At 34.4% G+C, this 25,966-nt stretch overlaps 1 protein-coding gene across 10 annotated transcripts in view; it reads left to right on the plus strand.

Annotated features, from left to right (window-relative positions):
- DMD (dystrophin) overlaps nt 1-25,966 on the plus strand; it is a 1,043,904-nt gene that overhangs the window by 404,353 nt on the left and 613,585 nt on the right. For all 10 annotated transcript variants that reach the window (XM_063182212.1, XM_063182260.1, XM_063182196.1 and 7 more), the window contains 7 exons: nt 1,847-2,029; nt 3,587-3,721; nt 4,481-4,630; nt 11,956-12,117; nt 18,459-18,569; nt 22,170-22,343; nt 24,072-24,227. In XM_063182212.1, the coding sequence (XP_063038282.1) occupies nt 1,847-2,029; nt 3,587-3,721; nt 4,481-4,630; nt 11,956-12,117; nt 18,459-18,569; nt 22,170-22,343; nt 24,072-24,227 (1,071 nt within the window). The remainder of the gene's footprint in view (nt 1-1,846; nt 2,030-3,586; nt 3,722-4,480; nt 4,631-11,955; nt 12,118-18,458; nt 18,570-22,169; nt 22,344-24,071; nt 24,228-25,966) is intronic.

The raw sequence follows: 25,966 nt of genomic DNA on the forward strand, positions 1-25,966 counted from the left end.
TAGGAAAATACCTTTTCAGATCTAGGTGTTTTGAAATAATTTCTATTTGGAATATGCTAGAAGATATTTGATATTCTTCAACACTGCATTGCTTTTTTCCTATTTTCTTTACTGGATATTGATTTGGATGTAGCTTTAATGTTCTTTTAATTAAGGAATAATTCCTAAAATTTGGGTGTTAGCAGCAGTAGAGTGAAATCAGTTTTATGTCTTCTCTTTGCATTAGAATGAGCAGAAAAAAATTGAGATGTTAGGATGCATGTTGGTGTGTGCTATGTATGAATATTATGTCTTTAATATAGGAATATAGAAACAGCATGTTTTGATCTCAATTAATAATGTTTCCTTCATGTGGGAGGAACGTGACCTTTGGACAAAACAACAAATTTGTGGTACATGCTTCAATACACTCTTGCTAAGCCACTGGATGTGGGCGTAATTCTTATTAGAGGTGAATTGTTTGGCTTGTGCTATTCAGGAAGCCAGATTATAACTTGATTATCATCATATACATAGCTTTGACAATCTATTGAACAATTTGTTTTCAAGCTGTTCATTTTTCTATGTTTTTTTTTTCCAGTATTTGAGAGTTTCATACCATACAACTGATGATCTCTTTATTTACTGACACAAATAATTTGCTGCCACTCAGAATACACATAATATAAGGAAATTTATGGAACAACTCATTTGTAAATGAGACAAATATCTAAAGTAAATATCTGCTTTGAAGATACAGTTCTTTTTTAGTAACTAAATAGCAAAACTCAATTTTATGCATTGCACTGCATATTAAAACAGATGAAGTTCATAGTTTTATGTACAATCACCATTATAGATTCCTAGTAGATATTCTGCACCCAGATGAAGTACAGGAGTGTTCAGACTTTGGCACCTTGACCTAGGAAATAACCAGATCATTTCTCATGATGTCACAACAGAGAAAATCTGGATCAGAATTCTGTGTTCATTCTACAGCCCATTTCTTCCCACAGCTACAGAAGAGGAAAGTCAAGAGCAACTTTGTAAGCTTCCTCTAGCAATGGCAACCTGATCACAATTATTCTGATTCATGAACTTACAGAACCAGAGAGGGATAAAAATGTTTTCAGGAATATGCTTTTGGTTTGATGTTTTCTGGGCAGGGAATTCTCATTGTAAATTCCTGTGGAGGCCTGTAGGCACAGATGACACTTTTTATAACATCCCTGTTTCCAGTTGTGATATGATTGCAGTCATAGACACCAGAAAACACTCAGAGGAAACAGTACTGAGTATGAAAATCTTTTTCATGAGACCACATAATGAGGAAGAGAGGAGCAAAAGTGGGATATACAGTAGATAAAAAATATTTTCTGACTTTCTTTTTAAATTCAAGACAATGATAGTGGCAAGAAGTATCTTTTGTTGGGTTTTTTTGGCCATTCTTGTGATTTTGCCATCAAATCTGGATACATTCATTTATAAAACAACAGGTTTTTTGGGTTTTCTTTTGTTCATTTGTGGTTCATAAGTTATGATGCTAGCGGTGCTTGGAGCACTTCTGGGAGGAAAAAAAAAAGTACTGAAAAGTTCCATTAGTCTGAGAGCTCCAGAATGCTAGATGGTTGTGAGATGTTAAATTGTATTGTGTATTGGCAACAAAATGAAGCAAAAGTTTTTTAGATGCTATCAAGATTATTTCACAAAGTCTGGGAATTGAATGTCTCCTGTTGTATTTTGTTTTGTTGTAGTGTTTTTTGTGGCTTTTTCTGCATCTAGAATTCTGTCAGAGAATTCTGATATTTACTATAAATAATTTCCCTTCTTAAATCAGGACTAAAACCTCTTTTTTTTTCTTTTCCAGAGAGCAAAGGAGGAAGCCCTGCAGAAAGAAGTGAAAGTGAAGCTTATTACAGATTCTGTGAATAACTTTATAGCCAAGGCTCCACCTGCAGCTCACGAGGCTTTGAAAAAGGAGCTTGATGTTCTCATTACCAGCTACCAGCAACTCTGCAGCAGGCTGAATGGAAAGTGGAAGACTTTGGAGGTTTGATATCTTGTCAGTCTTGTATTTATAGCCCTTCTAACTGCAAGAAGTAAGGTGGAGAGCACAGCTGTATTATCATAGAATTGTGGGTAGCCCAAGGCTATCCTTGCTTCATGAGCCATGTACAAATACCCCGTGCTATGAGCTACACACAAAGTTATTTCAAGATCATGTCTGCTGGAGAGTTGTATTGCAAGAGAAGACTGAGACACAGCTCTTGGGTCAGAAACACCAATGGCTGCTAAAGGTTGCTGTCCCTTCTGAGATCAAGCCAGGAATCTGGCTTTGTAGCAGCCCTGTGATGTTCTCTTCATCAGCTCCTCTAGCTTCCCTCTTCCATGGCTAAGGGTTTTGACTGAGTGGCCCTGGAGCTGGTCAGGTGGTGTTATCTCAGCATGGGAACAGCACTTGCTCTGCTGGCAAACTGAATATTTCCCATGCATTTTTACCCTGCCATTTTGGTCAACTCCATTGCAGATGCTTGCCATGGGTCTATTTTTACATTATACAGTAGTAATGATGAATTAGGTATCATTTTTTGTTGTGAATGTTGCAAGAGCTAAATTTTGGTGGTGAATAATTTGTAAGAGATAACCTCATACAGGACGATAATACACCAGAGTAAAATTTATCTTGTCTAAATTTCACTGTGGAAAATTAGGTATGTAGTCTATACTGGTAATCTGCATTTACCCTGATCATTGATGATGTGTTGGTGCATGTTAATATCCCTCTATATCCTTCATTTGATGTGAGCAAAGTTCAGTGAGATGAATGGCCCTCTGGGAAACCTGATCTGCCAAGAGTGCAATGCATTTCAATAACATTCTTTTAACTTGTACTAACAAAAAAAAAAAAAAAAAAAAAAAAGGAAAAAATATTATTTATGGAACATTTAAATGTTTTGTTTGTGTATGAAGTGCCATTTTTATCTGCTTATTTAAGTATCTTCAGGCACTGTATAAATAAAATATTAGACAATAATTTAATTTCAGGAGAATAAGAACATTTCACAACATTATGTTTAGTACTCTAGCACTTAAAAGGTCTATAAATTACACTAAATGTGGTTTAGAATTAATTTCCATAGAGATTTTAGTCTGAATTCTTAAAAGCTGGTGTTTTATGAACCTGTGATTTAAGCAATTAAAATATAGAATATATAGGGAATCTAAGTGCATTTTTATAATAGAGACATTAATTTCTAACATGGGTCTTTAAAAATTCTGCTCACTTTTATATTTATATAAGAAAACTTTACAGAAAACATATAAAGTAGATAATGCATGAAAATGAAGATTCAAGTTATGTTTTGCAGAAGAGTTCACTTTTTCATGTTGTTCTCTGTGGTTTTGCTCTGTTTAATCAAAATGATGGTTTTCTTCTGCTTTATATTAATTTGGATCAGATGGGTGCTGGTGAATAAAATCATATGGTCCCATTAGCTTCAGATATCAACCCTGCTGCTTTGGGGAAGAGGCATGAATGTTGTCAGTATTTTAATGAGGGAAAATTTTCTGTGCAATTTTCAATCTAAATAAACCCTTTCTTCATCAGGAGGTGTGGGCATGTTGGCGCGAATTATTGTCATATTTGGATGCGGAAAATAAATGGTTGAATGAGATTGAACTGAAACTGAAAGCAACTGAAAATGTCCAGGGAGGTGCAGAAGAGATTTCTGAATCTTTAGATGTAAGTGCTGACTTAAATAATAACTCAGTCATATGTGTTGATAAATTGTAAATTTCATATACTTCTAAACAAACTATGAACTCACATTACACGTGAACAAGGCGCTGAATATTTCAAAGTCCAAATTTCTTACTAGAGTTAAAAAATGAGGATTTGAATTCAGATCCACCTAAATCAAACAATAACTAAATGTCTTGTGCTGGGTTTCATATACAGTTTTGGTAATGCTAAAATAATCATTCTTTAAAAAAACAAAACCCTCACTTCAGCCAGTAAAAAAATGTTGAAAGCTTCAATGAGGACAAGTTTTCATCATAACTTTGTTTATTATTCTTTAATTTTTATTCACAGAGCCTTTAAAATTAGTAGAAATTAAATTAATGCTTGTAGTGCATCAAAATACCAAATACTGCATTGATAATCACTTTTTGCTGTTGAATTTCATCCATTTAGATACTCAAGCAGGATTTTTATATTAAGGTACAAGTGCTCTCAGTGAACTCCTTAGGCATAGTCCACATCTTTAAAATTAAGAATTACATTTATTGCTATATGAAAAATCCTTGTGTTTCATAAGACGTAGTACAGAACATTAATTTTCAAGGCATAGAAAATAAACATTTAATCTTTTTTTCTCTACTTTTATTGTATATGAAATGTGAAATTTCTTTCTTATATTTTTAAGCAGTTTGGGATTGCTTTGTAGAAACTTATTTACAAAAGGAAAAATAAACTACTTTTTTTTTAACTTTTTTTCAGTCTTTGGAACGTTTAATGAGACATCCAGAAGATAATCGCAACCAGATTCGGGAGCTGGCTCAGACTTTGACAGATGGTGGGATCATGGATGAACTGATCAATGAGAAACTTGAGAGGTTCAACAGTCGGTGGGAAGAACTTCAGCAGGAGGTATATTTAGTGATCATCCTGCTAAGCAGAGGACAGTCTAACACCATTTAATAAATAAGAGGGTTTTTTTTGGTACAGTTCCTAAATAGGTCACAGTTCCTCAACAAACACAATTTACGTTAGAAGTGGTTTCATGGGTGTGGTGGGCTAACTCCACCAGGCAGCAAAGCACCACAAGGCTCCACATCTCCTGGTGCTTTAGTGGAGATTATAGAAAAGGCAAAAGCGAAGAAACTCATAGATTGAGATTAGAATGATTTTATAAGTGAAAGAAGAAAGGGGTAAAGCAAGTGATGCAGAAGAAATTACCTCCAGGAGACTGTTGTCAAACCAGTCCCCAAGCAATGACAATTTTGGAAACATTTTTCCCCAACTCTTTTTGTTGTTGAGCCTGGTTCTCAGATCAGCTGTCCTGGCTGTATCCTTTCAAAGCCCAGCCTGGTCCCTGGAAGGGGCAGAGTGAGAAGGAAAAGATCTGGATGCTGTGGAAGCCCTGCTCAGCCGTGGCTGGAACATCCCTGCATTATCAGTGCTGTTTTGGCCACAAATACAAACCACTGAACCATACAGGCTGCTGTGAAGAAAATTACCTCAGTCCCAGCCTAAACCAGTAAAATGGGTAACCCTAAAATTTTGAAATTGGAATGACCTTCTATGTGGATTTAATCTTTAATTGCATATTTAAGATATCTTCTCTGACATAACTCTTAGCAAGAAGCAAATTATTTTAAAACCAATTATGAGGAATATCTGCTATAGATAAATCGTTTATTAAACAACAAATAAATGTATTTGTATAAATGAAAGGGTTAAAGACAATTCAATATAGAAATGTATAACACAAGGAGAGCCAAAACTAGCAATATGCTATAAATATGAGGCAAATATCAGCTCAGTACTTTGGTGAAGATCAGAAAGAATTATTAGGGAAAGACCTAGCAAAGGATGCAGACAGCCCCTTTATGACTGTAACAAGAACATGCTTGAAGATAAGCTACAGTACTGTCAAAAATGACTCAGTTACAATGATAGAAATGATGCACAAGTGCAGATTTTTGGAAGGAAGCTGTATTAGAAGGATGACTACCATGAAAATGAAAAAAACTTGTTTCTTTCCTGGTGCTAGAAATATACTTGTTTTTGAAAACAGCGGAAGTAAAAACACTGCAATAAAAATTATAAGAGGGTCCTTGGCTGTTCTGAGAATAAACTTGAAGGATGGGGAGGGAAAGAGCCTGGTGGTACTTCTGAGGCAGTGCAGGCATTCACATAATTCTGTGTACCTGGACAGTATCTGAAAAGTAAATATAAATTTCTGTATACCTTCTCTTTTTGTAGCTCTTATATTTTTTTATCATCTCACTTCTGTTTGAAAGCAGTTACACTCTCTGGAATTCTGCTTCTTGGTATTTATTATTTTTTTACTGACTAGAAGACCAGGAATATGCAGAAGGCTTCCAGGGTGTGAGAACACTTTTAAGAGTCTTTTTGAGTGATAGTTGAATACTATTCAGTCATCATTCATAGATATTTAATCAAAATTCATAAAGTGCAGAGATTTAGTTGTCAAAAGCACATAATGAAGATGTTGTGTGAAATTCTGAAAACAATTTGGATGAGTATATAGGCAAAATATGTTAGAAATGCATTCACTGCTATCCAGTTTCTTTCAAAAGTAGAAAAAAAATTGGGATGGAAGTCTTCTTTAAAATCTTCTTTGAAAGCTTGATCAGATATTGAGTAGTTAAATACTAATAGTGAGATCTGAATCTGAAGTGGAAAAACATACTTTTTTCTTCATAGGTTCCTGATACTGAATTTTCTGTGCTGTTTGTGTAGTCTCTTGAAATTCAAGCAGCATTCTCCTTCCATAAAAATATATTGCAGGCACATAACACAAATCTGCTCATGTTCAAGGTCACTTCTTCAGACAGGCTAATTGGCAGTCCTAAAGTGGTGATGTTACTTGTTTATATTTGAATAATTTTGCCGGTAATTACCAAGACAATAAGCTCATGTGGGCAGAGACTGATATGTGAAATATTTATTCATTGCTAATAGAGCAACTAAACCAACCCACTTCTATATGAATGATGCTGCAAGACAATGCATCTTTGCTACTGAGATGGAGATTCATTTTTAAAGGCAGATAATGGCTTCATGTTTGTGTGCCTTATCTTCTTTAGTTAACAAAGAGTGAGTGTGTTTAGTTTGCTTTTGAACATTTGGGGCTGACTGATAGCAAGGTATACCCTGTCCTTACTTTTCAAGGACTGATTCACTTACAAATGTGTATATGGGATTTAAGAAACACTGAAGATTTTGAAGCTAATATTCAGGCAACTATCAATGTTTAAAGTAATTTACATCCTGTCCAGCAAGCTTCAGAAATGTCAGTCAGATATTCTTGAGACTGTTCTTGCAAAAACTGTACAAAACATTATTGTTCACATGGGCTTTACACTAGACTCAATTATTATTATTTTGTCCTGTCTCTTAATTTATTTTAGGACTCCCCTGAAGACTATCTTTTTTAGTTTCTTTCAAAGAGCACACATTCATCATTTGACATAATTTTTCTGTTCTACTCTCCTCTCCAGAGGAGAAAGAATATTTCATACCCCATGTCCACAAGCAGCTTTGAAGGCTGCTTTTACAAGTTCTGAGGCATTATCTGCTGGCAGTGATAACCTAAAGAGATAAAAAAGTCTTCTTTGGTATAGTTTGCTGCTTTGGAATTCAGTTGATCAAAGCTGAATGTCACTTAATGGCTGGGAGGTAAAATATTTGTAGCTATTTACTCAATAAGCACACCGGATAATACTCCTAGAACATGCAGCAAATCTAGTTCTAGGTTGGAGGGTATTAAAAATTCATGGGTCCAATAATAATGTTTTGAAATTAAAAAAAAAAAATGTTCCTAATTAAAGTCTAAGCACAAACATTAATCCACTCTGAGATTAAGTGGAGATTAGCATGTTTGGAGTTTGATGCAAAGGGCACAGGGAAGTTGTGATATATCTCCGTCACAACCATTGTATCACAAAGTCAGGCTAAATTTTAAAGTAATTTAAACAAGTTAGGAAGGAATTTTAAACTTTCCTAACTTTTAAACTTCTCCTGTGGCAACATTTCTCAATAACACGAGAGTATAACTGAGACAAAAAACAAAACACTCAACAAGCTAACATTTCTGCCTTTCTTAACAGACCCCTTTCCACGAGCTGTAACTTATAAGACAATTAATGAATTTATTTCTGGTTTTTAGATAAATGTATCCTGTAGTAAATGGTCATTTTCAGAATATTTTCTTCTGTTATTCTTCAACAGCCCAACTACTGAGTACTGCCTCAACAGCATTATTTATTTTTAACCTTAAAACTCTCACAGTCATCTTACTAACTACACATGTAACTGATGTATTATATAGATGGAATGTGTTATTTAAGCAAAAAGTGGCGATATCTATAAATATAACATTATAAAATTCAACATGAATGAATTAACTCTGGTCTTTCAATTAATTCTGCATTTTACATAGATAATACGCAGTTGCTATTTCCTGCACTTACCTTTGACCTTTGGTAAATTGTAAACTGGTTTATGCAGGACATCATATCATTAAAAGTGCTATGTTTATCATCAAGGCACTAAAAATCTATAAAAACCCTGTAGAGACTTAAATTAAAAAAAATATTCCATATTTTTTTCATTTCTCTTTCATTCTGATAGTGCCTAATTGTGGATTTTTTTTCTTTGAATTAGTTTTCTTTGACAGCTGGCAACATTTTGCTGGCTCAGAAATAATTAAACTGTTGTTTATTTTCCTGAGATTTTCTATTTAGCAATTAACTGTCAGCCACTTCTCTTTAGGGCCCAAAGACTTCAGTTTTATTGACTATGATCTGATAGCAAGGCTGGAACTTCTTGTTATGTTCTCAGATACATTTAACTACAGTGTTAAGTGATCTATTTTTTTTCTACAATGGAATAGAAAACCCATAACATTTCAGGAAACAAATAAACAAGTTGAACCAGCCAGAACATCATAAATTAAAATATTTTTATATTATAAATATTTAACATTTCAGCTCTGAACTCTCACGTCTTTAAAAAGTAGGCCCACAGACAGATGTGAATTGGAAGAACAAAGTTGAAACTCAGGTCCACAGATGTAAGTGTGTAGAAGGATAACTCCTAAAAAGTTATCATTTATCAGTTATCAGTAAAGCATTCTAATGCTTATGCCCACCAACAACTCTTTTCTACTGAAAGAGAAGAAGGTGTCTTGTCAATATTGTGGCATTCCCCTTGATTGCATTTATTCAATATTCTGCAATGCCAGTGGTAGTACCAGGGACCTACTTAGTGAAAAAGATTAGATCTTTGAATCAACTGTTGTGTACTGGAGAAATATGTTGCATTACAGGTGTATCATACCTTTTATAAGATTACTGTACAGATTTTCAATCCATTTATTGTGGGAATTCAATGAGGTCAGGTATGAGCTTGACTTTAGATGAACATGCAAGGCAGGGTCAGTTTCCAGTAAGACAAATACAGACAAAAAATGTAGGTAGCACCTACTGAGAAAATCACCACAACTCTGAAGGTACTGTTTCCCAAAATTCAGCTGTGTTGTGTCTCTTCTCCCATTGCCAAAATAATTCCTCTCTTCTACTGCTGCATTCATGTCTTGGTCTGACATCATCCTTTCATTCACTTAAACCATTCACAGCTTTGGGAAAAGATGTACTTTCATCTCATTTGGAAGAGGCAAAATGTCACACAGGTTCTCAGCTGGAATCAAATTCCTTCTGAGGACAATGAACGGGGAATTTTTTGTCTTTGTGTGTGTGTTGTGTGCACATAGACACATCACACACATGAATATATATTTATCTGACTTTTTGTTTCTTGAAATACAAGTGTAAAAATTCAGACTCAGGTGAAGATTGGTTTTATTTTTTTCTTAAGCTTATCTGATATTCAATAATATTTGATCATATTTGATTTATTTGATATTATTTTATCAATAAGTTTGAGAATAATTTATTTTTTCCAGTTGTACTCTAAAACAGGATTTTAATATACATAGTTTCTGATTATATCAGCACAAAGATGACAATTTTTCAATCGCCACTTATTCTTTATAGGATTTTAGGTCTTTGGGAATTTGCATGCATTCTGGTACTTCATTGCATGAATGCACTCTGCTTCTCAGCTGGCAGCAAATGTATCTGTACTTAAAAAATCTCTAATTCTAGAGAGTAGTTGGCATGGGACAGCACTTAACAGAGGTACAAAGCTTCAGGTGTTTTTATAAAACTAGTTCATCAGATAGGTATAACAACAAATTTGTGTCCAGTATTTTGAATTCTCTAGAAAGTGCAGACACTTATTTGGATAACTCATAAGAATGGAACCTTATAGGAATCTTATTTTAAATGGTGAGCTTCTCTGCACATAAGGGTGCTGCAACCCTCAGGAGGAATGGATTCTGCAGTGTGTTAGTCCTAACAGTGAACCACAGAGACCAGTAAAAGCAGGGAAGTTCTTCCATGGTTCTTCCATGCTTCCAAGAGGATGACCTTACCCATTAGGTGCAGAAAGCAACTTATCCTGTTTCTGATCTAATGTGTCTTTAAATCCACCCCATAGTGAGGCAGATGGATTGATAGAGAGTCTGTGTCCTGGCCAGCCTCACAAATCAGCAGCAAGTAGTGCCAAGGTAAATGGAAGCAGTGGTTTTTAAACTCACTGCTTTGAATCGGCTGAGAAAGTTTTTATGTTAAAATCTCAAATCAGATGAAGGTAAAAGTCATTTAAGTAGCAAACCTTAATATTGCACGAGGGTAATAATACCTTGGTGGTTTAGGTGCTCCCATTAACACTGACAGCATGGGTCTGATATGCAAAGCTGCTCAGTTCCAGAGAAGGTTCCTGGAACTTGCAGTGATACAAGATTATCTGATCAGTTGTTTTGAAATAGCACAAAGCAGCTTACAAAAGCAAATATAGAAAATGCTGGTTGGATTCCTATCCTTTAACTAAGTCAAACAGCTAGCAAGAATGCTCACAAGAAATCATCTTCTTCATTTGTTATAGGTGGAGCTCTGTGAGAATCTGAGCTCTGTGAAGAAGGTGCACATATATCAAATATTCTCACTGAATTGCTGAGAGATATTTTTGTTCAAGGCAAGAGTGTTGTAATGGGTATGAAATCAAATTAAAGTATAGCTGGCTTACCAGAGAGGAAAAGTGTGATTTGACTTGAAAAATGGCAGGATACCTAGAAATGTTATTTAAAGGGTGCTTGCTTTCACCTTTGATTCATGTCAAATTAAGTTAGTCTCCTTATTCTGTGGGCAGCAATATGGCTGGACTTGTACAGAAAAAAACTGTGCTGTATTTAAGTTGCTGGTAATTATTGTGTGCTTTCTATAAAGTAGAAACTCTGTGTGGCAGTAGCTGGGGTCCAAAAAATATATGAGTCTGTGGGTAGACACAATGACAGATGGAAGAATGTACCAGGTTATTTGTTACCCAATAAATGCCTTATTAAAGTGTTGCAAATACTATTTAAAGTTGACTCATTTATGTGAAGTGTTTAATATATGTGTCTTGTAAGGACAACTTGGATGGAGAATTTATTGTCCTGATTTGTTAAACCATAAACTGAGCTCCTTTGAAAGGAAAACATCCTTCTCCAAAAAAGGATTGTGTAAAAAACCGTGGTGGCACTGCTGGTGGAGCAGAAGCAAGATTCAACTTCTAATTTTTTTTTCCCACAGGAGGAAGAAAGTAGTCATTGTCTCTTCCAAACAGCTATTTATGCTTCATATAAGAGAAATCCAGCTCAACAGAGTCTTTATCCCTCTCACTTACTGAGGTGGATTGCTTTGGATAGGATTGTGATGACAGTAACCCTATTCTCAGTAAACAAAGTCTCTTGAATTATATAACAAGATCAGGAGAACCTCTGCCTCAGAAAGAAAGGCAGCACTGTCAGGATGGTTTGCTTGTGCAGCTTTGCCATCTTCCACTCTGAATAGAAATCTTCAATTTACACTTTGGTTTTATTTGGGGATCCTTTGCTTTTTAGTACTTGTCTGTGCAAACTGAGTGTTGCTTGTTTCTTAAGGAGAAAACTGAATGTGTGGCAGAAAGATGCGCAATTTATCCTACAAAAAGGTGGATGGCCACAAGTCAGGAACTGTGTCTGACTCTTTGCCTGAACTTTACTGAGAAAAAAAAAATGTGTGGAAAAGATGTATTATATGCATTATTACTTTGAATGCTGATAACATTGTCATTGTTTCTAGGCTGTGAGAAGACAGAAAAGTCTCGAGCAGAGTATTCAGTCTGCGCAGGAGACTGACAAAACCCTGCGCCTGATCCAGGAGTCTCTGGCTGCCATTGACAAGCAGCTGTCAGCCTACGCTGCCGACAGGGTGGATGCAGCGCAGGTCCCTCAGGAAGCGCTGGTAAGTTAGACACAGGTTGGCTTACATGTTTACTAGTTTTCTTAATTAACCAAAGAGTGTTTGGTTGTCCCTCAGCCTCTCATTAAAGAGGATTTGCAACATGATCAGCGTGAAAGTGCAAGCAAATTTTGTGTGGGATTACTTTGAGAAGTTTAAGCTACTCTCCTGGAAAAGTCCTATTTTCCTTCTGATTTATATCAGATGATGATCAGAAGATCTTCTTTATAGAAGATGTAAAGGACTGTAAATGTCATGGAAGACTATGCAGTAATTTTAAAGGGCAAGGATAAACAACATGATTCTTTAAAATCCAGCTCCCTTCCTTCCTAGAAAAAGGAAATTCATCATCCTCACTACTCTTACATGACTCTTTTGCAAACTTGATTATGCGGTTTATTAATAAATTATTGAAACACAAAGAACATTGATAATTATTTCATAATGTGCACATCAATGTACTTATATTTTAATTTTTACTGCTCAGGGAAGTTCAATGGAAAAAGCTTTTCCTAATCTTTACAAATGGTTTATTTAGCCTTTGAAATAAAACTGTACATCTAATTATCACTTTTGCTCTTTCTTTCTTTAATTCTTTCTTTCTTCTGTAAGGTCTGCTTTACTGCAGCGTTAAGAGGGTAAGAATATGAATTGTATAAAACCAAACATCTCTGCAATAAAGCTATCAACACTCCACAGCTTTATATACCTCAGTTTCTCTGTTAATTCCATCTAAATTTAGGCAGTCAGATTATGAAATTAAACAGGGAAAAAAGCTAGAAGGAAGTTGAAAAAGAGTGCTTTTATAATGATATTATAAGAGATACCTAATAATGGGTTTCTTGACATGCTTGTAGAGTTCTAAATAATTGTAAAAAGTAATAATCTTGTATAGAGTACCTTAGATAGTCTTAAATATATTCAGAGCTGAATATATGCAGCCCTGAAAATATTTTTTAAAATGTTACTATGTCTTTTCAATTAACAGGTAGATGGGTGTACCTTTCAGTTGCTTTTTGTGTGTGTGTGCTTGGAGGTACATGCAGATATTTTTAAGTGTATGTTGGGACTATAAATGCTATATTTGGAAAATGGGATCACATCTGGATTCAGTCTTATTTTGAAAATAATTTTTATCCTACTTCATTTTCTTCTAATTCATATCAGTATAATTTCAGATTTAGAAAAAAAAATGCTTCAGTTTGAATCCTAAACAATTTTAGCTATCTGTTGACTCTCTTGAGTTATTTTTCTTCTTCTTAGGAATATGAATTATGTAAGCAATTTTTTTAAAGAGATAAAAATAGCATTTTTTAAGATGTATCATTTTAATTTATCATCTTCTAATTATATGAAGTGAATACATAAGAAAAAAAAATGATATGAAAATGTGCTTTTTTTTTTCTGGTGTGTTTGGACCCTTACATGTTTCACATGTCCCATGGATCCATCTGATTTATGTGCATTGTCAGGTACCATATTGGGAATTACTACAGACTGGGTAAAAGGAAGCAATTCAGAACTTCAAAAACTGAAGCAGAACAAAACCCAATCAACCTTAATTAGCACACTTTCATAAGAAGATTTCAGCTCAGTGCCTTTGTAGAACTTTTTATTTTTCTGGAGATTGTATTGTTTAAAATTAGGTTCACCTGATGGTATTATATCCACTGTGGGAAAACCAGCATAGAGACTGCTGAGATTTTCCCTTTCATGTTTTCATTTTATGGTGCCAGTGAGACCTAATGAAAAAAAAACTTAATTAACAACTGAACAGGTCTAAAGCAAATATTGAAGTTCTCTGAAGTTCAATTGTGAATCTCCTTAAAATCCTTAGAGAAAGGGAATAAACAGTCATTTTTATGTGTGTAGATAGACTGAGCCATTCCTTCAGCAAAGAGCCACCCCAGCCAGTGGCAGAACAGGCAGATCCTGAATGGCCTCATCTCCTGTGGAGCTCTGCTGGCTCCGTTCTTTTGTGGAGCTGGAAACAGTTCATTCATGTAAGGTACAACAGTGTCTGCACAGCTGGAATGGGAATCTTCCAGTCAGTGATGCTGCTTTCTGGGCAGGGATCAGTTTATCCATGCTGAGGGATTTAGCAACCCATTCAGCAAAATGTGTTGCATTTCTAAAAGAACACGTGGGGGAAATTTATGATCAGGAAGCTGCTGAGCTTGGGAGCTCTGTACGTTTGCTTCAAAAATTTCAAATTCATTTAAAGCATTCGTAGGAAGAAGAATCTTTGTTTCAGCCGATCAGAAATTAATCTGAGAAAATAAAATTATATTTAGTTCCTCTTTTTTAAGTGAAATGATCAGTTTAGTTTATTCAGAAACTTGACAGAAAGAAAGGGGAGTCCAATGTGTGCTGTTCTTAGGATCACTTTTTCAATGTAAATTCTGTGTGCTTCTTACTCCACCATGTGGCACTGAGACTTTAATGCTAGAAAGCCAATGCTACCTGAATTATTTGGAGTACAGCTGAAGATGATGTTTTCAGCCAAAAACCCTAACAGCAACCACACAGATAAATCAGTTCAGGTTAATCAAGGCCCAGTTATGACAAAATCTCGAGGGAGTTAAAATCTCAAGCAATATTGCAAAAGGAAAGATTATTTGCTTGATCTCATGATCCTGGTGGAAGAATTTTTCATATTTCTTATCTTACCAAAATAATACAGAGAATTAAGTAATCATCACAAGAATTTGCAGTTGGTGGCTTTTTTTAAAGTATTCTTTAACTGACAGGAGAAAAATAAATCTGTACTGCAAATATTCCATTTGTATGACAAAATATTTTTCAAATAATTATTTATAGCTTTCTTATTCAATGACTCTTGATGGAAGAGAGAATTTTTACTTTGTATTTATGCCTAGTCTGAGTGACTACATGAATATTTTTACATTATGGGAAAGAAAATCAACTTATTTCATGTCTCACCTGCATGTGACAAATCACTTTGTCTGTTGTTCTTCCCAGTCAACTATATAAATTGTGGTGTGGAGAATAACTTAATACTATGTTTTTGAAAAGTACAAAAATAATCTACTTTTGCAATAAAATCCTTGGATATTTTCAGTTCTGTGGAGTAAAGCACAACATGCTTGGCTGTTTTCTAAGTAAAGGTGCCTATTATACTGTTTTTATAATATCTTTGTACTTTGTTCAAAACTAAAGTTAATGGGATGATACAATGGCAGGATGGTTCAGTTGTTCAAGATGTCACTTGACAAGATGATGCTTCATTGCCAATTGAAGTCTGAAGGCTTCATTGCCTTCAGACTAATATTTTGGGACAAAGAACTCACAGTTGTCTACTTAGAAAGCATTAAAATTATCTACACTTTCCTTTCCTCTGATGGAAATTGTGAGGGTTGTTTTGTTCAGCCATGTGTGGATCAGCGGTCAGAGGAAAGAGCTGACAAGTTTTATTCAAAAGCTTACATTTTGTTAATATATTAAGTTTGAATATCTATGCAGATTTCTCTACCATGTAGGTTTTCACCCTCTATACGTCTCCAAAGTATCTGAACACCCTGTTTTAACTGCATTTGTCATGTCCAACTTGCTCAGTATTGCCTTGTCAGTCATGGTTCTACCCTATTCTACCTTTCTTTTCTCATTTGGACTCTCCAGTTAATAATTCTTGAAAGTTAGTGTCCATAACAAAGCATACAGTTTGAGTTAAGAATTATCTACATGTCATTTGTGCTGTAAAATCAACTTCTATGTGTGTTATATGCTTTTACATATATATGGATAAAAGTTTTGCAAATTCCCTGGAAGATTGCCAGTTATGGCAAATGAGAATCCCTAGCCTGTAGGACACAATAATTTATGCACAGTAGAATTGCTTGGTTACACACAGTACATTCTATTCTGATGTACTAGAAATTAAATGAAGCAAGTTTTGCTCTATATTAAAATGATAGAAAAGAAATAGACAGGAACCACTGAAAAAAGAAGAGATAGGGATAATACAAGAAAAAATAGTGTTTTCTTATAGATGTTAGGAAGTTCATGCAATAAATTGGTGAGTCAGAAGAGACACAAAAGTCAAAGTGGTCATTTAAAAATTGAATGATAATGGAAATCACAGACAAGTGCTATAAATTCTTTTCTATCTGTTAATGACTGATTTAATTTTTCTGCCTGTGAGCAGCAGTAGCAAATAAAAATAAAAAGGAAAAAAAGGCTTTCCTTGCTATAAACATTACTAACTTTTCTTTTAATCTTTCCTCTAATGTGTTTGTTCTCTCCAATTCCACATTTTGATGTCAGACAAGATGACACTTCATCTCCCTCCTGCAGATCAATTTAAAATAGTAAGATAGAACAACCTCTATGTAATGTCCCACAATGCCTAATTGCTTAAACACTACTCTTATCTATGCTGTGTTGTTCTGACCTATTCAGATAAGAACTGTTCAATTATGAGCTTTTCAGAGTGACTCTGAGGTTGAACAAAGTAAATTGGAAAATGCAACCAAAAACAAATTTGTTGATGAGGTGGGTAAGCAAACTGTTGAAATGCTTGGTTTTATATAGTATGTTTTTTAGCATTCAGACTGGCTTCGTCCTTTTTTATACAGTTCCAACATTCAAGGCATGAAAAAATTATTTGGCTTCAGGTACTTACTAAATCACCACCCATTTAGTTGATGTGTGGCACAAAAATGGAAGATAATCCTGTTACAATTCAGACACACTTCAGGGGGAAATTTTAAAATTAGACAAGGACAAAATAAATGCTCAACAATTAAATAAGCCTCCTCTTCTTGATAGAATCATTCTTTTAATTGACCATTTTTGTTTTCTCAAAAATTAAACATCATATTTTAAAAAGTTATATTATTTGCTCCAAGTGTTTCTGGCCATTCATTAAATAGCCCTGTCAAGGAGAACTGAAAATATTAAAAATCAAAAATATATAGCTATGATAATTTTAGAAGAAAAAAATAATCTAAATTTGGGACTTTCTGCTAGTCATTTTGCTTTTACAAATACTTTGCTTTAGAAAAATATTTTAATTCTCCAAAAAGTACTGAACAATATAGAGTCATATATATATTCTTGCAACTAAACTTAGGAAAGACTTAATAGTTTCATGCATCTTTCTTTTTCTCTTAAAGTTTACTTCAATACATATTCAATATAACCTGCTTTCAGTTAAGTGTTGAAATGCATAAGTGATTGTAATGGCATACAAGTCATTATAACCATGTAATAGCAGAATAAAGGAGGCAGCATATGGTGTACACAGCTTTGTACTTAATAAACTATGAAAATGTGATTAAAAATACACATATATTAGTTTTTACTATTAAAGTTACTGTGGTGTAAGATAAATTTCTGTACATATATTTCAAATTATAGCTGGTCTTCAGGGCATCTGGAAAAAACTATATGCCATTAAAAAAAAAAAAAAAGATTAAATTAAAAATCACTTTTCAATGCAGGAGTAATGGCCTCAAATGCAGCTCATGATGGGAACAGATCTTTGTGTCCTTATTTCATAGGGTAGTTCTTTTCATTGGTACTGTCTAGCAGTTCTGCTAATAACAATTTCTTATTTTCCAACAATTTAAACATAATTATATGTGGATCTTCCTGAGGTATCAGGAAGATATTTTCTGGGACTTCTTTTCCATTACATTGCACTAGCCAAGACTGCTTGAGTTAATTTTGTCTTGTGAGGTTGATTAATGGTGAACCAAAAAAAAGCTGATGGTTTTTTTTGGATCACACTGATTTTGCAGCAAACATAGCAAGCAATATGTGTTAGAAAATACATGAAGTTAGTATAATAATGAACTGTGTATTATTGTGCTTTTAACTATAGAAGACTGATACTGAACATTGATTCTGGTCAGTAGTATGCCAAAAATTGTGTACTGTTTTACAGATAGCGCTGCTCTCTAAGATGAAGGTGTTATACTTGCAGGATACTTGATCAGTTTTCTCTCAATTTGCCTGGTCATACTGTGAAAATGAGAAGAATTAAGAATAGTGAAGCAAATAAATTTTCTATTTTTTTCCTATGATTAATTTTTATTATTCTTACCAATGAAAACTTGTTTTCCTAAAGAAAAAAGTAAATCCACATTCAGTCCTTTAAGCATCCCTTGTCACACTCTGCTGATGTTTCTCTTGCCCTGAGAAGGCCAGAGCTGGACACAGGACTGAGCAGAGGGGCAGGGGCTCCTCCCTGGTGCTGCTGGCAGGGCTCTACAGGCTGGAGCTGCTGTCCAGCATGGTTCAAAATCAACTGCTCCAAATAATTTGAATAGCATGCAATTTTCCCTCAAACCTTGCTGATTGCTGTCTTTGTTTTCCAACAGAAAATACAATCTGAGTTAACAAGCCACGAGATAAGTTTGGATGAAATGAAGAAACGAAACCGGGGTAAGGATGCAGCCAAAAGAGTGCTTTCCCAAATTGATGTGGCACAGGTGGGCAAATTTTATTTCTACCATTTTTCCTTCTCTTATTCAAATTAGTATGAGTGGTACTCTTATTCTACCTTGAAGTGTTCTTAAGGTGTCTCTTCTGCTTTAGCTGGTCCTTTCTAGCCAGAAAAATCAGAGTGGGTAAAGCATACCATCCATATCTTCTTCCTGCACATTTTTTTATCCTACCCATCCTGTTTCTTTGGCTGCAGTTCTAAGGAGTGCAGGACTGATGCAGCCAGCTGGTAGGGACACCATGTGATAGGGGGTGCTTTGAATATGCTGAAGTTTCAACAGATAAAACTACAGTGGGGCTTTTTTGATGTAAGTTTGAGGTATTGGAAAATATTTACTGTCAAAAATAGGTTAAAATATTTGGAAATCTTTAGTAGAGCTGCATTTGAAATACAAATTATGCTGAGCGTTTAAATTCAGAGATCAGTTTAAAATGTTACAATATGCATTATTCCATCTAGCTTAATAGACACAGACCTTCTTAAAAATTAAGAAGACTGAATAAACAACAGTGAGAAATACACATTTTTATCCATTAATAATAGGTTCTTGATTATTTTACTGGTTTGCTTTTTATTGTTTTGTTGGCTTTTGTTTGTAGGTGGCAAAACAAATTTTCATAGTTTATTAGAAGGACAATTTAACTATTGCCATTTTTTGATCCATCCCTGTCAAGAATGTCTAGGCACCTCAGTTTGGGTTTTAATTTTATATTATGAGTATCATTAATTGCTTTTTAGTGGTTAATTATTTGAAATTAACAAATTTACTTTTTCTAATGTTTCATCTTATATATAGGACTAGATTTCTTTGTTGAGAATATTTATGTTTCCTCAGTTTTCACCCTTTCTTCATACTAACTCACCTTCTGATGGTCTCCATGGCAGCTGTGAAGTTGCCCATATTTCATCGGCGAAAGGCAGGCATCAGATGACTGTGTAAATAAATGTTTGTGAATTCAGCAACATGCAAGAGAGCACAACCCTTTCTGGGTGCCTTTTTTATTAGTCCACCTCTCTGCAGACATTTTTTTTTCTTTGTAAGGTTTCTCTGGTTGAATATGTGCACCAGTTTGAGTTTTGAAAAATTGGTGGAGGTCATCTTGAGACGCTGCTTTGCTAACATTAGATAAAATATAAACAAAAAAGTGGTAATTTACATGCATAATGGAAATATCAACTACCAAAGCAGGTAGAAGCTGAGCCCTTTGTTACATATATTTATGACTGTATTTGATTTTAGGCCACTGAACTCTCTTGAATACCTTCCCATCATTATGCTACCTTTAGCGATAAAACACATTACAGAAAATCAGTCTTCACTTACTATTTTCTGAATAGCATTCTCACTTATAAATAATTTCCTCTTTTTTTCACTAAGTAATCTTTCTAATTTGACATATTTATTCTATTATTCAATTACTCGGGCATAAAGTAAACAACTATGAAAATAAATGAATGCGTTGAGATTTTGCAGCAACTGTTAATGGCAACCAAATTTATCCTGGCTTTTTAGATTATTGTAGGCTGAGAGTTGAGTTCTGATTTTTAAATTTAAGGGGAAAAGTAGGACTAGAAAAATAAAAATCTATTTCTGCCATAGTGGTATAGCACCTAGTTAGTCCTAACAGGCTGAGAAATGTTACATGAATGTAAAATCTTTTCTAGTGAATAGTTATTTTTTGCAGTTCAGTACTGAATGTTTTTCTGGACAACTTTTTGAATACGGTTCTCTCAATTGTCTCTTTTCTAGACTGACAAATATGTTAAAGCATACTGAGACTTTCAGATAAAGGCCTTTCATTTTCCTGTAATTCTTTGTAAATTTTCTATTTAAAAAATGACTTTTTGAAACAAAGTGAGCAGAAATGAACACATTATTCAGGTACAAAATGTCTTTATACATGACTTTTATGCTGTGACAGGTACAAAACATTTTTGGTTTCTTTATGTTCCAAATTGTTTCAAATACCAACTTTGATTATTTTGCTGCTTTTAAGCATTGTTATAATATTATTTTAAAACTGTTGGTGATAAATATAAAGATATAATATAGCTGTTATGGTTATCTGAGAGAACTTAAGTGAGAGTGCTAAAAGATAAATTAGATCCTGCTTGTATATCAAGCTTCTTTTCCCCCCTACAGATCCTCAGTACTTTTCAGTTCTTGAGTGACTCTTCAAAGATGGCTTTAGTTTTCTCTGCTATTAATATTGTAATTCTCTCTCTTTCTAAATATATTTTAATGTATTGACCAACACAAATGGTTACTGGTACAGATGTAGCAATGCAAGATTCTCAAAGGATTTGGCCTTCCTCAGACTGGAGAGGGTTAAAAACAAATTACATACAAATTTAGTGTATGTAAACACACTGAACAAAAATAAGGCCGCTTATTCCTACCCTTGTTCCCTACTTTTATTCAGTTGTCCACTTACTCATAGACAGAAAGAATGTCTTTCTTATCTTATTGGATCTGAATTTATTGAAAAGTGTTTAAAGAGGAAGGTTGTTGGGAGGAGCTGCTGGATATTTACACACTTTTCTGTGGTACTCCAGGTTGTCTTCTGCTCATGATTTCTGCCTCCTTTTCAGCAATCTGATAGATGTGGGAAGGCTTTTTAACAATGTATAGATTGATTCTAAGCCTTGTTACAGTTTTTCCTCAAATCTGTACAGCACAGGCCACATTGTGGTGGAATTAATTTTCCAAGATTTGAAGATAAAAAAATTGGAAATGTGTTTGCAAATGCCAAGTTCCTATTTAATTACTTAGTTATTTTTTAGTGAAATTTGTTCTTTTTTTTTTTTTTTGTTCCCAAGTGAGTTGAAAAACTTATTCAATAATACTTCACTCTTTACTTCTATAGAAAAATTTGTTCTTTTTCAAGTAGATAATTAAAATTCCTTTTCTTTATTTTTAATTATTTCCCCTTCCCCTGAGCTAGGGAATCATGTGAGCAAGCAGTCTAATTAGTGCACAAAGATAGAAAATTGTGAAAATGGTGAAATTAGAGACCAAGCTTCTCACAGAATTTTTTCTCCTTTCAAATTGCTTTCTTTTTATTCTAGCTTAGGCTTTTTTAATTGAAATATAAATCAATTTTATACTCTAAATCTTGGAGTTTGTGCTAGACCTACTTACTGCTAAGCCACATTATTTAGGTTTCTTTGAAGGACCAAAATTTCCTTCCTCATACAAAGAAGAGCAACTGATAGAGTTGAAGAGCATTCACTCTCCCATGTGGATGGCTTATCTTTAAATCATTAAATTTTACTTCTCACCACACCCCTGAAAATTTTGCATATTGAAAAATATAAAATTTCTCCCCTTCTTTATGTGTGTATTCCGGCTCTTTAGCTGCAGGCTCTGCTGCATCCAGTGCCCTGGATGATGAAAGAATTTTTATCCCCCAGTGCAGACCCAGGATTCTCTGCCACTGACATTTTCTCCAAAAGTTTTATATTCTTTTAATAAGAAATTGCTGATTGACAATGTATTCCAAGTATTCTGTAACAATGCTGACTTGTCTTCAGCATTGATTTGATTTGATTTCACACTTTCTACTTGCTCATGTTTTCTTTTCAGAAAAAGCTGCAGGATGTGTCCGTGAAGTTCCGCTTGTTCCAGAAGCCAGCCAACTTTGAACAGCGCCTCCAAGAATGCAAAAGAATTCTAGATGAAGTGAAATTGCAGGTGCCCAAGCTGGAGATGAAGAGTGTTGAGCAGGAAGTAGTACAATCACAGCTGGATCATTGCATGGTGAGTATTCAGGATGCTGTCTTTCTATTGGCTTTATGCAGAGAAAGCTAAAAATTAGAGATTACTGTCCTTAATGCAGATAGGAAACAAAGTATCTGTTACACAAAAAAAATCCAAAACCTAAACAAACAAAAAACCCAGAAAAACAACAAAATTTCCCTTCAGAACTCTAGATGTGCACTTTCACTATGAAAGAATGAGAATGCCAGTTAGGGTCCCTTTCTAATTCCCAGTTCCTGTCCTGCAATTGAATTTATCTCCCCATATTGGCTCTATTTTCTGCAACATTCTACAGTCATGGAACTCTGTGACATAACCAAAAGAGGTATTATGGAACACAAATATATTTTAACCAGGAAACACAAAGCAAAATGGAAAACCATAGATTAAAACTTCCATGAGGTGGCTTTCTCTCAGTTCAAGAGCAAAAGATGACCTGAATATGTCCTAAAGAATATGAGGAAAATCTTACATATCGCTTTAATATCGCTATAATCCTGCTCCCCTTAAATAAAAAAAAGCTAAGCACCTCATTCTTGATGATGATCATAAAAAGAAGATTATAACAGCAAAAGTAGCTGGGTTTCTTGGGGTTTTTTGGGGTTTTTTGGAGGGTTTTTGGGGTTTATTTGGTTTTCTTTTTTTTGGGGGTGGGTTGGGCTTTTTTGGGTTTTTGTGGGTTTTTTGGGTTTTTTTGGTTTTATTTTTTCCAGCTATGTTTGGTTTGTTTGTTGGGGTTTTTCTGTGGATCTTGTTTTTACTGGGGCAATGACATGCCTGAAGGTTTTCCCTTCCCAATCTCCTTCAGATGTAAATGTAGAAAGCATTTAAATTTTAAAAATGAGCATGGGGCAAGTCAATGTTATTGCTTTACATCTTTCATTTTTCTTGAATGAAAGAAGAAAAAATTTGCACTTAAATTCATATTCTAGTGAGAATGGCATTTTTATTAGAATGATGTGGTAGCTAGAAGCTCTGTACTGAATTAATATGTCTTCACTCAGCAGCTGGCTTTTGCAGCCCTGATGTATTTTGTGGAAAACCTTTAGTGATTTTAGAGCATCTTTAACTAATAGGATTCTCATAATGTTCCTCCTGTTTTTCAAAATCAAGTTGTAGTATAGATTCGGAATTTAGACAATTTATGTTTATCATACAACAGCTTCCTAATTTGTTGTCCTCTTTTCAGGAATGAAGAATTTATTGTCACATTAAGCGCCTTGAAAGGAGTTAGACTATATAAATTCTACTCTAAGTAAATAAATTAGTAATTGTAGGTCCACCTCATTTTGTTACTTTTATTAATGAATTTTTTAGAGTATGACACTTAATAAATATAGGGGTAATCCTCTATCCTTCCAGTCCCTAGATTTAGCAGTATGAAAAAATGACAGATTTTAAAAACTAATGGGTATTTGTTGTTCAAATACATCCAGCATTCTGTATGAGTTGACAGAAGATATCTCTTGTTGTTTTAAATAGTGCATTCTCTAAGTTTTAAAACAACCCGTGTCACTGACTAAACCAATTAATAATGATTTGTACTTTCTCATGTATAACATTTCTAATACTAAAATTAGTTTAGTTGTTAGTTTAGTTAATTAGGCTTTAGGGACATATTGGTAAAGATGGACTGTTCTGAATTTGGATTCTGAACACTTCCAATGGTCTTTTCTATTTTTCTTGTGTTAATGGTGGTGTTTCACTTAAATATTTCTTTTTGATTAGAAATTATATAAAAACCTGAGTGAGGTGAAGTCTGAAGTGGAAACAGTAATAAAAACTGGGAGGCAGATTGTTCAGAAGCAGCAGACTGAGAACCCAAAGGAACTGGATGAAAGGCTTACAGCTTTGAAGCTGCAATATAATGAATTAGGTGCAAAGGTAAGTTCTGTGTTTTTATTATAAAACCATGTACTGGCAAAGTGAAAAGTAATCTTGGTGTGGTAAGTAAATGGGATTTTTTACTGGGTCCTTTCAAGGTTGTTCCAGTGGGAGAGAAGGAGTGGAGGCAAAGGCAATCACCAGCATGGCTATTCTGTTGCTCTGAAGAAAGAAAACAACAACCTAGAAAAAGAAAAAATGTCCTCTATTGCAATTCAAAATTCTAGTTTCTTAATAATGTATTTTTTTTCCCCGCTAGTTCATTGTTTTTTAGAGTTCAGATGGGGGATGTTGTTTCATTCTGATGCCTCAAAGAATCACTTCAGATTAGGAAATTACTTAGATCAAGTTTTACTTATAGGTCTGCTTCATAAAAGAGAAAAATCTACCTTTTATATTACTACTGCCTCTGACTGTATAGATCTTAAAATATATAATTTCCATTTCTTGCTGTTCAAAAATCTGTTGTTCAAAAAACCTCTTGTCACTGGAGCTTTCCTCAAGAGGCACTTGTGCAAAACCTAAACAGAGTAGGATGGACAGGGACCTAACCAATATTAACTAGAGTCAGAAGAGACATTGTGGCATTATCCTAAAGAAGACTTCATTTAAATAATTCAGTTAACACATATCCTTCATTACTCTGTTTAGTTTCTCTTACCCTGATTAGAACTTCTGAAAGAACTTCTGAAAACTGTAGGATGAGATTGAGTTTGGTGCTGTGGCTGGATGAATGAAAATTGTGAATGACAGATAATACCTGTCTGTTTATTTCTAAAATTTATGCACTTGAAAAACACAAAACAGGACAGGAAGCAAATTCTTAATTTTAAAATTATAAATTATTCAAATAATAAATTATTAATAGCTAGGAAAATGAGCCCATGGTAATCCTGAGAGCCAGTATGTGGTTTAAACAGATAATGAGACTCAAACCCTGGTCACTACAGTATGATAAAGCAATAAGAGTTATGTTACTTTTGTCAGAGATAATGCTCTTTAGGGAATCTGAATATAAACAGTTCTCTCTTTCTAGAAAGTAAAGGTATTAAGAGACATCAATCTTTTGAGTGTCAGGAAAACTGGAGTCAGCTTCAGTAGGTGCAGATAGCTGTCCTTTGGGATTGGATAATATGTTTGATGTCTCCATTATTTTAGAAATAACTGTGGCATTTATTCCTGCATTATGTTTAACTTAACAGCAAACAGGTGCTATTATTGCAGGAAACCTCTCTTATCTAATGAAGGGATAAAAATGTACCATTAGGGATCCATTAGTGACTTGAAGTGAGCCATATTGCAAATTGATGTGTCTCAAAAATGTGCAGTGCTGGGCTTAGCTCTGCTACCCTAGGTGGAATTTCTCACATTTAATTTTACTCAGCATGGTAATTAACAGTTTAAGAGAAAGTCACAGAAGCCCAGATATATAGAAATAAAGTAATTGAATAGCCATTATCAGCACTAATTATTGCATGGAGACAAAGACCTTTTAAGAGAAAAATAGCAATATTTATAACTAATAGTAAGTCTCAGGACTGAAACTTATGGTCCGAGGGAAAAACATGTCTTCAAGCATAGGTTCACCTGTGTGATTTTGTAAGTACTGTTTCAAAAGACCCCCTCATAAATAAACTCACGATCACATTTTCTGACCCAGAAGGCCTTTAGAGGGCACTGTTTCCTATTTTTTGTAGAAAATACATCTTTACATTTGAAGTACTAACGAATCGATTAAT

The sequence above is a fragment of the Melospiza melodia genome, chromosome 2, assembly GCF_035770615.1.
Source record: "Melospiza melodia melodia isolate bMelMel2 chromosome 2, bMelMel2.pri, whole genome shotgun sequence".
Classification (NCBI taxonomy): domain Eukaryota; kingdom Metazoa; phylum Chordata; class Aves; order Passeriformes; family Passerellidae; genus Melospiza; species Melospiza melodia.